Consider the following 15653-nt stretch of genomic DNA (forward strand, 5'->3'; position numbering starts at 1 on the left):
TTGTGGAATCTGAATTAAGCAGGAAAATCCCAGTGTTTTTATTCGTCTCATGGGGCGGCCATTTTGCCACTTGCTGGCAACTGAAAATGACATCACAGTGCCCAAGGGCTCAGATAATGAACAAATAAGGCTCCCCTGTTTTTTGGTTTTGATCATGTGACGTTCGCAATCTGAGCCGTTGTATATGGTACCGTGATGTCATTTTCAGTCGACAGCAAGTGGCAAAATGGTCGCTCTCTGAGAAAAACGGGTGGATTGTCCTGCTTAATTAATTTCCCATAATAATAATATTAATCAGGTTGCTGTGTTAAGACTAGTGGGGCCACACAGAACATATTAGGCTGTTGTAGAGAACATTTTTGACTTGACTTCCTATTTAAAAAGTAGGTATTTTAAATAAATAATTTTTTTAAATCCCCTTTCCCCACCACCATTCGCCTCCTCTCCGTGATGTGTGTGCATTCATGGCAACAAAGCACTCACATTAGTGCAAAGCCTCCTGTCCAAATGCTGGCTGTTAAGTTTGGCTTTAAAAAAAAAAAGAGAGAGAGAAAGCAATTATTTTCAAACATTTACCATGTCTTGAGAAATAAAAATGTCTGAATTCACTTTACGGGTCTATCAAAAAATGTATACATTTTATGCCATTTTGACAAGGGAAAAGTAAGTTACTGTACAGTCTCATAAAGCTCCCTTTTCATTGGGAGAGGATAATTTGTTGAACTTTTTCAGATGGAATGCAGCTTCCACGTTTTCTTGGCAATGCATACCACCAATTCCTCCCATTGTGGATTTATTTGCATGAGTGAAAATTGGGCCTCTGTGGCTATTTGAGATCAGGCGTGATGAGGGATTTTGTGTCATGACTCCTCTTTGAGAAAAATGGAGAGGAGGAAACACTTGGTTGGAAAACGGTTGAGTTCTTCAAAGCAGACAAAAAAATACGATTAGAAAGTTACGAAAAAAGAAAAAGTGGTTTCTGTTTCGAGGAGCCACAAATGAAGACGCTTGTGGGATTCATTTTCCATCCTGTACCGCAGTCTCCTTGAATTGAGGGAAGAAACGCAGAGGACTTTTCTCTCTTCTTTGTGGTTTTCGGGCCTCGCGGAATCTCAAGTTGTGACTCCCAACTTTAATTGACGAGAAAGTCATTTGGCTCGGAGAGATTCTACATGGTCAAACCAAATTAAGAATGTTCGAACCTTATGGAATCTTGACTTTGCCGTTTACAAACGGGAATTTTTACAAGATTGTTTTTCTGGAAACATCTCACTGTACGCTTGTTTACAAAATCTCTGCTTTGATTGAAGTTTGGTCCCAACAATGGCTCCGCTGCCAAATGAATGGAAAATTCTCACACTAAGGCCTCCTAAAAGTAAAAATATGCCTCATGTGGAAGCGTGGAAGCTGTTTGGGATGTGGCTTTTTAGGAATTCACTAGACACTTTTAACAGCTACATGTGTTCCGTGATGCACGGCACACTTTTGTCCTCCATCTGGCCTCTTCCAGCACAATGTGTGCAGCCACTCAGTGTAAATGAAAGACATTTGCACCTGGCTTTCATGCTTGCCTTGCTTTTCATTCTCAACAGAGCCCTTGCATAATTCTACAGCCTTAGCTTGGACCGGTAAAAAAAAAAAAAAAAATCACTGTATGGTTTTAATATTTATAATAATGATCAGTCACTCGTTTAATGTTATTGCTCGTGCAGGAGATGTACTAAAGGTGACTTTACTTAATCTAGCATGTTGTGCAGCAAGTCTAGTGTGTGATTGCTTTCATGCATCCTCCCTGACTCACTTCCTCCGAGATTTTTTTTCACCGCTTTCAGCTTCACCACAGCAAAGTCTGGTGACATTCAGCGCAGCACGCAACGTACAAAATGGTCATTTTTCTCAATGCACGCACACACACACACACACACACACACACACACACACAGGTTTGCCTCTGTGTATTATGAGGACATTTTTTCCAAACCTGTTTAATTGTGTATTACGGGGACACCCCTTTCCGCTAATGCCAGAGAGATGGGACTTGCACCCCAAAAAATTTTTGGGGGTCGTCCAGGGAAATTTCACTTCAAAACTTGAAAAAACTCAACGCACAAAAAAAAGAAAAACCTGAAAAAACAGTAATTATGAGGACATAGATAATGAGCTAAATAAGCCACGCCCATGGCAAAAATGGTAATTATGAGGACCAACTCACATTACAAGGACAAAGTTTACACAACACACAGCAACCATGTCACTGAAGTGACTTGAAAGTTCTGGCATTCTGACGTTACACAAACTGAAATGACATTGATGTGTAATGACTTACCTGATATAAGGTCGCATTGTTGTGCATAACAATACTGTGAAATGCAAAGTCATACCTGATCCTTGAGCACCATGTTACAACTTTAGGACAGACTGAAACTGGTATGTTAATAAAACATGCTTCTTATGTGAACAGGTTATCTGGGTCAAGCACATCTTTGTAATGGATAAGTTAGACATGAAACCAGATGCAAAAGAGTCAGTGAACATTGAACATTTTATTCTTTAAAACATGACTACCTCTCATCTTAAAGATGAGCAGTTTTCTAATAGCTCATTACTGGAATACCTTCGGATTTCAGAATTTCTGAAACAGGTTCAATGTAGGAAGTGTCCGAAGTACTGTGAGAATCTGGAACATATTCCTCTGCTGATGAATCCTCACTTGAACTGGATACATCAGCAACCTAATTTTTTAAACAAAAACAATTATTACATACATACAGACATACATATACATATTGTCACTGTCCTGTGAAAAACACATCCACCATATTTTCCAGACTATAAAGCGCACCGTGATACAAGCCGTGCCGCCAAGAAGGATCGCTACCGGAGAGCAGCCCGCGACCTAAAAATGGAAACGTGTTTTTCACAGGACACCAATGATATCCATATATACAGTAGACGCACACATACATGTGCATATATACAGCGGCTCTAAAATTGACACCTGCCGGATGCGGGTTAAAGTTCCTTTTGGCGGGTGGTCATAAATATTTACTAGCTTTACTTCGCTGTTACTTAGTGATGTTACACTCGAAGTAGAAGCTTGAGACAAGTGTCGAGCGCTCCCGCCATTGATGGGCTAATGTGCTAAAGTTCATTTACCAAAGATAGGTGGTCTTCATCATCAAGCAGTTTTGCATTTTTTTTTTTTTTTGCAATCAACGGGATATGTGCCAGATGCTGGAGCAAACTAGAAAAGCATTTAGAACCTAAAGTTTGTGCATATACTAAAGATTATTATAAATCTAGTCACCACATTTATTCGAAAGATGAGATGAAGCATTTAACAAGAGGGATAGTTAATATGCTTAATCTATGGCATTGCCCCTAAAACGGGTCTTGTGTGATACAGTCCTTCAGTTACAGTAGACGTTTTCTATTTTACCGAGTCAGACAGTCGTTAAGATTGAGACAATTGCTCAACATTTAGCTGCTTGCAACTAAAGACAGCGGTATAAACATGGGTCATAATTTATCCTCTTGACTAAATTATATTCATTCAATGAAAATGCCTGCACTATTAATCCTGGTTGCGTGAAACAAAGATCCATTGCAGATACAAATAACACACAAGATAAAATACCCATCATGCCAGTCCATTCTAGTGCAGCGAAAGGTCCAAAACATAAAGCACATTTATCCAAGCTTGATACAAGTGAATAAACTACCTGATGTTTACACTCCTGTTTTAAAAAAAAATAATAATAAATTATAGCGAGTTCACCTCTAAAATCCACCATAAATAAATTAATGGGAAAAAAAGATCACTACAGTGCATAATCTAAATCACCAAACTGCCAACAAATCTTCAATTTGAGATATTTTTAATGTTGACTTGTAGAAATTTTAGTCCCATACAAGCGTATTGTTGGATACAGTATTTTTAACGTCTTGGCAATACACATTGCATAAACAATTGTTGTGATTATATTTGTTAGTTATATAGTTTAGCCCTAGCATCTACTCTACACTCTTCACTCCTAACGTCTTGCTTCTGAAAACTGATTTCAACATCAATATTCAAAAATAAATCTCGTCACCTGGTCAACTTTGTCTGTGACAGCTATGTCTTCAGCTATGTCTTCAGGTTGTGCGTCAGTTCAAACCTGGTACACATGAAGAGAAAAATACATATAAAATTCAATTCTTACTAACACACAAGACTGTACCTGTGCATGTACACAGTTACAGTACATACAGAACAATGAATAGGTTAAAGTATTGTGAATGCAAACTCATTTTATTTGCCATTACAAAAATAAATAAATAAATCCTTCTGCACTACAGGTTTGTGTAAATTGGTGACGTCTATTTTTCACAATGAAACAAAAACAAGAAAATACACAGTCCTCAGAGAATCCATACCTGACCAGAGTATGAATTGTGAGGACTGTATGTGTAACTCCAAGCCCTGAAAACTTATTTTACACTCACAGTGTATAAATACAATGTCCTCAGTGTGTCAGTTATTCACAACTACGACATTGTGAGGACTATGTATCTGCGAGGGCTGCTCAGTATTGACAAAACATGCGACATGGGTGTTTTATACAATGATGGAGATTATTTAAGCATTTAACACATACCTAAAAAAAAAAGATCTATCCATATACATATATATACACATACATATAGATATATATACTGTATACATAGCGAGACGGACAGACAGACATAGCGAGATGGACAGAGCGAGACAGATAGATATAGAAAATAAAGATAGAGATAAAGATAAAGAGATCTTTATAATCCAAAGAAAGAAATGCATGTTAATGCGGAAAAATAAGCATGCTCATTGTGATCTAATCTTATCCTATTAAGTTATTTTTTGTTAGTAATGCCCCTCGATACGGTTCTCTCGTATGGCGATGCGCAATTCAGGTAGTCTCTGATTGGTCAAAGTCAGACTAAAGTATACAATACAATATTCATTTGTTGCATGTCTTTGCAATACAAATATTGCATGAGCCATTCGTGCGACAAGATATTTTTTTATATATTGTGCCAACGTCTTGCTTCTGAAAAATGTATTTCAACATCAACATTCAAAAACAAATCTAGTCACCTGGTCAACTTGGTCTGTGACAGCTATGTCTTCAGGTTGTGCGTCAGTTGAAACCTGGTACACAAAGAGAAAAATACATATAAAATTAAATTCTTAGTAACACGACTGTACCTGTGCATTTACACAGTTACAGTACATAAAGAACAATGAATAGGTTAAAGTATTGTGAATGCAAACACATTTTATTTGCCATTACAAAAATAAATAATCCGTCAGCACTAGTGGTTTGTGTAAATTGGTGACGTCTATTTTTCACAATGAAACAATTAATAGAAAATACTCAGTCCTCAGAGTGTCCATACCTGACCAGAGTATGAATTGTGAGGACTGTATCTGTAACTCCAAACCCCTGAAAACTTATTTTACATTCGCAGTGTATAAATACACTGTCCTCAGAGTGTCAGTTATTCACAACTACGACATTGTGAGGACTGTGTATCTGCGAGGGCTACACAGTATTGACATGCGACATGGGTGTTTTATACTGTGATGGAGATTAAACATTTAACACGGACCTAAAAAAAAAGATCTATACATATACTGAATACATACATACTCTATATATACAGTATATATATATATATATATATATATATACAGTATACATACAGTATATATATATATATATACACACAAATATACATATATATATATATAGATAGAGAGACAATATATAGATATAGATAGATATATAGACATAAAGATAAAGATAGAGAGATCTTTATAATCCAAAGAAAGAAATACACGTTAATGCGGAAAAATAATCATGCTTATTGTGATCTAGTCTTATACATATAAGTTTGTTTTTTTTAGTAATGCCCCTCGATACGGTTCTCTTGTATGGTGATGCGCAATTAAGGTAGTCTCTGATTGGTCAAAGTCAGACTAAAGTATACAATACAATATTCATTTGTTGCATGTCTTTGCAACAGACATATTGCATGAGCCATTCGTGCGACAAGATCTTTTTTGTATATATTGTGCAACGTCTTGCTTCTGAAAAACGTATTTCAACATCAACATTCAAAAAGAAATCTAGTCACCTGGTCAACTTGGTCTGTGACAGCTATGTCTTCAGGTTGTGCGTCAGTTGAAACCTGGTACACAAAGAGAAAAATACATATAAAATTAAATTCTTAGTAACACGACTGTACCTGTGCATTTACACAGTTACAGTACATACAGATTAATGAATAGGTTAAAGTAATGTGAATGCAAACTCATTTTATTTGCCATTACAAAAATAAATAAATAAATCTGTCTGCACTACAGGTTTGTGTAAATTGGTGACATCTATTTTTCACAATGACACAAAAATAAGAAAATACACAGTCCTCAGAGTGTCCATACCTGACCAGAGTATGAATTGTGAGGACTGTATGTGTAACTGCAAGCCCTCAAAACGTATTTTAAACTCACAGTGTATAAATACACTGTCCTCAGAGTGTCAGTTATTCACAACTACGACATTGTGAGGACTGTGTATCTTGCGAGGGCTGCACAGTATTGACAAAACATGCGACATGGGTGTTTTATACAGTGATGGAGATTATTGTGACATTAAACATGGACCGAATATATATATCTTCATAATCTAATTAAAGAAATACACGTACGTGCGGAAAAATAATCATGCTCATTTTGATCTAGTTTTATCCAAATAAGGTTTTTTTTGTTAGTAATGCTCCTCGATACAATTCTCTTGTATGGCGATGCGCAATTAAGGTTGTCTCTGATTGGTCAAAATCAGACTCAAGTAGGGCCTGGCAATAAATCAAATTAATTGAATAAATTAAATTCAAATTGAATCGTTGAAAATTTGCTAAATCGTGAAATGTATTTTGTCTTCTGGATTATTAAAAACTGTTATAATGTTCTGTTACATCCAGATGTTATTGTGAGTTGTAATTTTGCACAAGTGGTGGCAGAATGCTGGATGGTTGGTTTAAAAGACTTTTTATTTAATTTTTTGGCCATATCGCTTAGCCTCAGACTAAAGTATACAAACAATCCAATATCCATTTGTTGCACGTCTTTGCAATGCACATATTGCATGAGCCATTCGTGCGCCAAGATATTTTCCACATATTGTGCAGCCCTAGTATCTCCACCCTCCACTAATGTCTTGCTTCTGAAAACTGATTTCAACAACATTCAAAAAGAAATCTAGTCACCTGGTCAACTTTGGCGCAGTCTGTGATAGCGGTGTCTTCATCAGGTTGTGCTTCAGTGGAAACCTGGGGTAGATGAATAGAAAAATACCAATACAATTAAATTCTTACTAAGACTAGACTGCTATACTGTAATTTCATGTAATCATGAATGTGCGACCAGTAATTCTAGTATGTCACATGTATGAAACAATATCCAAATGTCATGATAAGCAATCACGATATGATAATCAACATGATATTGTGAAGTTAGCGATACTCACGATAACTGTAAAAGTAAAATAAAAAAATAAGTCACAATATTGTAAAAAAAATGAAATAAAAACAAAAAAAATTATATTGAGAAAAGAATGTACTTTTGCTTTTGAGTTATAATTAATCTTTTATGTTTTGTCAAACCTTGCACGATTACCCCCCCCCCCCCAAAAAAAAAAAAAATTAAGTGTGACAACACACCATATAAACATACCATAGTGTTTTTCCATTGTAGTGAAATTCAAACATGAAAACCTTCTGGGCATCATGATACACTCTCAGCCTGTTTTCACGTTCCTGTTTGCTTATAACTTCTCCTCGATATTCAGTAGGAAAGACTCCCTTCTGAAAGGAGCAGGAACTGAACACTCCTCGACCTTACAAAGAAAAAGGGATACAACAGAAATATTTCATTATAACAGTAATGAAAACTAGGCCCATACTAAAGAATCTTTTACCAATACTCACCTTTGAATGAATTAATATATTTCATGGTGAAGCCATCCCTGTCTTTACCTAAGGATGAAAAATATGCTACCTCTTCTTTGGGTTTAACTTTTGCCCTCTGTGGCCTCATGACTGACATATCTCACTGAAGATAATGATCTAAAGCTATAGAAAAAAAATGAGTTTCAATCAGTTTGATAGGTAACTTGGTGCAGATGTTTTGAAGTTGACTTTCTGTGGACCATAATATCCTGTGCAGTGTGCAGTAAATGTGCCAACGAAAATAAAATACAGTGGATAGCACAGCTCTGCTAAATATTTGCATAAATTAAATGTAATGAACACTTTACAGACTTTACTGAAATATTTCTATTTAAAGAACAAATTTAAGTAAACACAAATGCAGCAATTTACCAATACTTCATTTATACTGTACTGGTAATACTAAACCATTGTATATTTTCACATCACAAACCAGCCTATCAAACCAGCCTGTTATTGCTTTCCTCTTAAAAATTTCAATTAGCATTTATCTTACACAACAGACGGTTAGCTCTGCTATGCTAACTGAGCTAACCGTTGCTAACAAAAGCGTAGCAATTCTAAATAATTAGCTGCAACCATCATAATCAACAGATGGTTAGGTATGCTAACGTTAGCTTAGCTGCACTTACACTGGACTTGCATTATAAATCATTTTCAGCAATGTACACAAGCGACCAACATTAAAATAAACAAGTTTCTGGAGGAAAAATTCGAGCTTCAAACCTACCTCATTAGCACAGCTACACTGCCATCACCTCTCGTGAAGTAATTAGAGCCGGGGGCGGTTCTCTATCGGGGCTGCTAGATGACGTCACTTCCGTACTCCGGGCAATATAATAAATCACATTTAAATCAACAAATTGGTTCAGTGTTGGATTATGAACTTTGTTGATAAGAGTGGCTATTGTTCTATGATTTACACAGTGTCAATTAAAAAAAAAATAGATCACATTTAAAATTAACCCGAAAGGCTCATATACTAAATTAATTACCACAGACGAAAACAAAGGATATTATTGCTAGAATTATAGATAATTTTGTAATCGTTTAATGTGATTTCAGTTTGTTTTTTTAAAAAGTTATTATTATTTTTTTCATTAACAAAAATGTTTTTTTGCTTTAGTAAATAAAATAACCTTGCTGCTGTCACACAGTTGCTGTCCGAGGATGTTTTGGTACTATACTTTAGTAATGGATGCATGTGTTTTTTGGCAAAATTGTGAGCGAGCCCAGTAACTTGGCTTAGAAGCAACCCTGCAAATGAATGGTCACATGATGCTTTACTGTTGGCATGAAGCAGGACTGATGGTAGCGCTCACCTTTTCTTCTCCAGACAAGCATTTTTCCGGATGCCCCAAACAGTTGGAAAGGGGGTTAATCAGAGAAAATAACTTTAACTCTTTTTTCCTTATTTTGGTCTGTGTTTATGGAATCCCTTTTTCACTGGTCACACCAGGCCATCCTCCAAAAGTCTTACTCCCTCACCATGGGTGTAGATGGACTCATACCTGCTTACTGCCATTCCTGAGCAAGCTCTACACTGGTGGTGATGTCCTTATCCCCGCAGCTGAATCAACTTTGGGAGATAGTCCTGGCTTTTGCTGGATTTTCTTGGGTGCCCTGAAGCCTTCTTCACTTAAAGTTTGTAAGGTCACTAAAGGAAATTACTTTAATTTTCATGGCAAATAGGGACTTTGCAATTCATCTAATCACTATAACATTCTGGAGTACATGTACATGCAAATTGCCATCATAAAAAAACAATAATAAGTCAGCACTGCAGATTCTTAGAAAATCAATGTCATTCTCAAAACATTTGGCCACTGGTGTACAGAAAGATGTTATACTGTAAAGGCAGGGTGGGATGTTAAATGATGAATTAATGTACGGCACTGACAGTTTCTCTGTCTCTGCTGTTAACCATTGTACATTTTTAAATAAACAACCACTGAAAGAATTAAATACTGAAATATATAATTAAATATCATAGGGTATTTCATTATTTAATTATTTACTTAGGAATTGGTGGCTGCAAAAAAAAAAAAAAAAAAAGGTTCTGTGTCTACAGACAAACATTCACAATACACAGCATTTTGAGAAAAAACTGAATTATGGAGACGTGCGTAATTGTGGGGACAGGTGATGGTCAGCCAATCAAATGCTGTGAAATATACACTGGTGTGAATTATTCATGAAGTGGTGCATTACAAGGACCTTCCTACAGGGGGCGCCATCAAATACACAAAAATACACAAATTCACGTAATTATGCTTTACAAGGACATTGGCTAAAACTTTGGATTTAAGCCTTCTACAGCCCTAGAAGCACTTCTGCATTGAAATAATTATGAGGACATGGGCTGTGTCCTCATAATTCAAAATGTCCTTGCAGCACGGCATGTATTCAGGTGAAATGTCCTCATAATACACAAAGGCAAACACACACACACACACACACGCACAGAGTTAAGGTCAGCGCGATGCAAGATCACTTCCAACTTTCTTCTTAGATCTTTTTTTAAATAAAATGCAGCCATTGTGATGGGAAAACACACACGCATGGATTTTATTGACCTGCCATTTCTCCCATAACAGTCTTCTGCAATCACTTATGTAGCAACAAGCTGCATTGCTGTATAGGAAAAATTAATGCTTCAAATGTATTCGATTCGGTTGTAATAAATTCAATAACTTATGTCATTAACATGGCAAGAGTCAATCATATACTTAAATCTTTATTAAATATGGACCAGTCAGGACATTGCTCATGTTGAGTTAGTGCTAGCGTCATTGCTAAATTGGGAAATGGCCACTTGTTAGCTGGATGATTAATAGTCAGCGGAACAAATGTGTCGCTTGTTGCTAGGCAGAATTGATAGAGCTCAAGCCTAGCTGTCCCTTAGGTCAATTAAAACTGATAAATGCCTGTTGCTAGGCAGAAATGATAGGCCCCAACTGTAAGGTAAATAATAATCATGCTGTTGCTAGGCAGAGTTGATAAGGCTGAATTTCAACAGCCCTGTAGGCCAATTAAAAAAAAAAAGCCACTTGTTGCTAGGCTGAATTCACGTATCACGTTATTACATTATGCATAGTAATGAAGGCTCTGTATTGAATATTATTGAAAAGAAAATGAAAAGAAAAAAACACTCCAATCTTTGAAACCTTCTGCTTTCTCTCCTAGTTACAACTTTAATTACCTTGGTCAAGGCTTAAGTAGACTTCAAGAACAATGTAGAAACGCTATAAAAATGTCGGTTTATATATATATACAAGGAGACTTCAATCAGTTTTCCACGGCTGGAGCTGATGTGGTAGCAGAAAGTCTTTGTTAGCCCATATTCCACCGCTGCCTTTTTTTTTGGGCCTCACTTTCCACCTGGCGTGATGTCACTGCGCGGTGACATCATGTCGGGCTGCAGGCTCGGGCTCGCGTTCGATGCCTGTTCACGACTTTCCGCGTGTGCTGAACGCTAAAGCAGAGCTGGACGAAGGCTTTGAAGTCATTGTTGGCTCGGGTTTCATGTGTTCACACTGCGACAATGAAGCTCATAAATCTAATTATCATAAAATTTAACACCTGTAAGTAAGCACACAGCAGAAAACGTGTCACAGTTTCTCATTTTTCCATCGATGTAATAGTTGTGTTAAAGGGGATACTGTATATTAGTGACTTTTAAATTCCTTGTATAGAAATACAGTTGACACCATTTTTTTCAAGAATGTTTTGGGTTGAAAAAAAACTTTTTCCCCACTGCATTTAAAATGGCTGTCAATTATACACGGATCTTCGCTGTTCGGTTCCTATCCCCGTGAATAGCGCGTTTCCACTGTATAATCTTAACAGTCCATTTGACCTTGTCTTAACCTTCCTCCAACTCTTTCAGTTTCACTGCTGCAGTAAGTTCAGTGGTGTGAGAACAGCCCATTTGAAACCTCCAAACTGGTTGTTCTTGCAAGGAAGCGGCTGCTGAGCTTCAAACATCATCAGCTTCACAGAACGGCCTACACGTGGACGTCTTTCGAAAGCTTCCTGGATTAAACACCTATTGGGAATTTTGCTCTTCATTTCCTTGTTAGAGCACAGCAAGTTGCGCAAAAGGTACCGAAACATTCAACAGTTGGATATTCAAAAGTCTAGAGGTCGAATGAAGTTCCCTCGTAAAGGTTATAATGCACTTTAGATTCATTCTGAAATTTCACTCCAAAAGCTGAAGTGGAGCCTACATCTTCAGAAGTGCCCCCAAACACAAGTGCCTTGTGTGCAGTGCGACCCGCCCTCCAGGTGAGTGACGGCGATGCGCGCGCGCTCACGTTACAGCCGCGCCGCTTTGATTGATCCTGAAAGCAGAGAGGCCTGTGGGAACACACTGTTACCCAATCGGGAGCAGATGTGCATCAATAGGACATGTGAAGAGTCCGAATCGCCAAGCATTAACAGCAACACAATCATTCTTTTTTTTTTTTTGAAACAGAAAACGCGGCTGGAATGGAAAATGAATCTCGCAGTGTATCCATCTTTTGTCCTGAAGCAGAAAGCTGGTGTTGGAGCGTGACACCATCAAAATGCTGGCGGGGGGAAACGTGTCCTGACTGATCCAAACGTGCATCGTAATGTGGTCCGGGTTGTAGGAAGAACCGCAGATGGTCGCTGCCAAACCGAGTCCTGCACAAACACCAACTTGAACTCCACTGGGCCTCCATTTTCATAGTGGAGATTCCATGTGAGATGGCGTAGATGCCATTCTCCGAGTAATTGAGGTGACACAACTCATGCTGGCAGCAAACACTGTCAAACTAACTATAAAACAAAGAGAATTACAAGTTGTGCATCTCAAACAAACAAACAATGTTGGCTTACAAATGTCCCTGCTAGCTCAATGCTAATTCATAAAGGAAAACACCAAGGATGTGCAAACGTTAGCATCGTCATGGACAGATAATGTACCAGTTACTCACAGGCATATATTCTTTCATCTTTATCCTCTGGGAAAAACAAATATTGCATTTGTCTGTATGACTATTATACAAACACCAGAAGAAGCTAATTAATACGAACAACAATAGCATGGTGTGTTGTTTTGTGGAGGCCGGACTGGATTAATGGCATTTGGCATTGCAATGACATAACAGGACAATTTGGATTCTTACAACTTCAAGTTTATTGCAAGGAGAATCATATTTGCAAGACCACATAAAGAGATTTCAAAGATTTGTTTCAAAATACATCATAATCATGTTTGAAGATGATTGCTGAAACGTACAGAATTCCAACTACAGAATGTAATAATCAGGTGTGGAGATATAGCCTTTAACTGTTTCCCACCATTTCAGTTTTACTGATTTATTTATTTTTTGGGGCGAGGCAAAAGTGGCGCCCAATGACACATTTTGTCACGTTCATGAGTTGCCCTCCCCCACAACATATGAAGCTTGTTTTTCTTTATAAAGACTTAAAATAAAACTGCTGTTGACCTCTAATAATATTATAGAGGAAAAGGCACAATGTGGCAAGAACACTTTTTTGTTGTTGTTGTCATTAACAAATGTACAAATTTGACTCTGACGTGACTCGTTCAAAAAGTATATTTAACCAGAAAGCAAAAATGAGGAATTTCACTGCTAATTCTTTGAAATTAAATTACTGACACATTACATTGTAGCTTTAGCCAAAATACCGTAAGAACTTTATATAACTATAGATAAGAATGTCACTCAGCAGAGCCCATTCCTCCACCAGAGTTATACTGTAAATTAAAGAGAAAGCAAAATACCAGAGTGCCATTTTATGTGTTTATTTCTTTAAATAGCTCTTCAAATGAGTTGCTAAAATAATAATAATAATAACCAGATGTGCACTTTGTTCCCCTAGCCTCAAGTTTTGGGAAAATTGAATTGGTTGTTTTTTACTGGACCACATCAGACTGGTCCAAAAATCTATCACTGGCTTAAACAAGTTTGAAAATCTTACTGTTAGTGTACCCTAACAGACTTTCAGAGCCCTCAAGTTGTCGGCTGCAGGCTTATTTATGCTTCCAGAAGCAAACAACTAGAATCAGCTCAAACTCACCCAACAATTAGATCTGGCCTAAAAATGTATGCATGCTGCTTAATCATGAATCAATATTATTTGTGGTTTTGGCTATCTTGCTCTTATTTTGTGATTGTTTTAATTTTAACTTGATAATCTTTTGTCATTTGTGTTTTTTTGATTGCAACTTCCCCCCACATTCCCAAATTAAACACGGTAGATTTATTGAAGACTCTAAATCCACGTTGCCTACGGGAACGTTCAGAAAATAGCTTACCAATGTTGGCACATTGTAATTTCCTAGGAATGTTGTAAAGTAAACACATGCAGAGATTAAAAAAAAAAGTGTTGTCCGTTGATATTCGTGAACCTTGTTAATCAATGACTCATTTTTTATAGTTTTGCAAACTCATCAACATGACTATTGTCTTCGCAGATGATTACGATAATTTTTTAACAACATAACTAAAGATAATTTGAGCAAATTTGTTGTTTCAGAAGTGCGTATCAAACTGGTAGACATTCGTATTAATCAAAATCAAAGATCTCAAATTCAAGACTACTGGTGATCCCTGGTCTGAAGAAAAAAAAGGCAACGTATTCAGTAGTCCTATAAAAAAAGGGTTTCACTGCTATCTGCTGGACAAATTTGGCATTGTCCTGAAACGTGACATTTGACCCTCTCTGCTGTGTTTTTATTCAGTCCAACACTAGCGATCTTTCCTGCCAACTTGGAAGGTCATCGTGACGACTCCATCGATGCCCGCCTGCAGCTCGTCATGCTCCTGCACGGCCGACACCCCCTTGGGGGTTCCGGTGAGGATCAGGTCGCCCTCTTCCAGGGTGATGAAGTCGCTGATGTAGCTGACGAGGTACGGGATGGAGAAGATCATCTGCGAGGTGCAGCCACTCTGCTTCAGCTGCTCGTTGACTTTCAGCCACAGCTTGACGTTGCCCGGCTCGGGGATGCGCTCCTTGGGGATGAACTCGCTCACCGGGCAGGAGGTGTCGAAGGCCTTGGCCAGCGTCCAGGGAAGACCTTTGGACTTACACTCGTCCTGCACGTCCCGGGCCGTCATGTCCAAGCACAGCGCGTAGCCAGCGACGTGCTCCATTGCGGCGGATTGGGGGATGGCCGCGCCCCCCTTGCCGATGACCACGCCGAGCTCCACTTCGTGGTGCAGGTTGCTGGAGTAGAAGGGCACTAGGATAGGCGAGCCCTCTCGGATGTAGGCAGAAGGCGGCTTCAAGAACAGCACCGGCTCCGTGGGGACGGCGTTTTTCAGCTCTTTGGCGTGCTCTGCATAGTTTCTCCCCACGCAAATGATCTTCCTCCCCCATTCCCAAAATCGGGATATATTTCTTGCCGACATTAGGCAAATGTGGAGATTTGCTACAGTTTTCGAGCAGAGTGCACCAGTTGAAGTCAACTTTGACCGACACTGAGTGCAACTTAAACATTAAGCTATGGCAAGTCGTAGGGGACAATTTGTGACGTAAATTTGTCAAACTTTGCTATAATAAACTTATTTTATTAAAAGAAACAACCAAGTGAAATATAGTCGTATGTGTAAGAATTTATATAT

The 15653-nt window shown here is 38.0% G+C and overlaps 1 protein-coding gene and 1 long non-coding RNA gene across 3 annotated transcripts; both read right to left on the minus strand.

Annotated features, from left to right (window-relative positions):
* Nucleotides 1-1924: 1924 nt before the first annotated feature.
* On the minus strand, nt 1925-10484 carry LOC144044778 (uncharacterized). Of its 2 annotated transcripts, XR_013291353.1 has the most exons (8): nt 8765-10484; nt 8014-8157; nt 7760-7922; nt 7294-7356; nt 6163-6216; nt 5120-5173; nt 4095-4160; nt 1925-2732 (listed from the first exon to the last, which is right to left on the minus strand). It is a non-coding gene; the product is annotated as an uncharacterized LOC144044778 (long non-coding RNA). The 2 variants fall into 2 exon arrangements; XR_013291352.1 differs by having other exon boundaries at nt 8014-10484.
* A 2696-nt stretch (nt 10485-13180) lies between these two features.
* Nucleotides 13181-15532, minus strand: fahd1 (fumarylacetoacetate hydrolase domain containing 1). The gene has a single exon (XM_077556505.1). It carries the CDS (start codon nt 15438-15440, stop codon nt 14778-14780), a length of 663 nt encoding a protein of 220 aa, XP_077412631.1. The 5' UTR covers nt 15441-15532; the 3' UTR covers nt 13181-14777.
* Nucleotides 15533-15653: the final 121 nt, after the last annotated feature.

The sequence above is a fragment of the Vanacampus margaritifer genome, chromosome 2 (assembly GCF_051991255.1).
Source record: "Vanacampus margaritifer isolate UIUO_Vmar chromosome 2, RoL_Vmar_1.0, whole genome shotgun sequence".
In the NCBI taxonomy this organism is placed as follows: Eukaryota; Metazoa; Chordata; class Actinopteri; order Syngnathiformes; family Syngnathidae; genus Vanacampus; species Vanacampus margaritifer.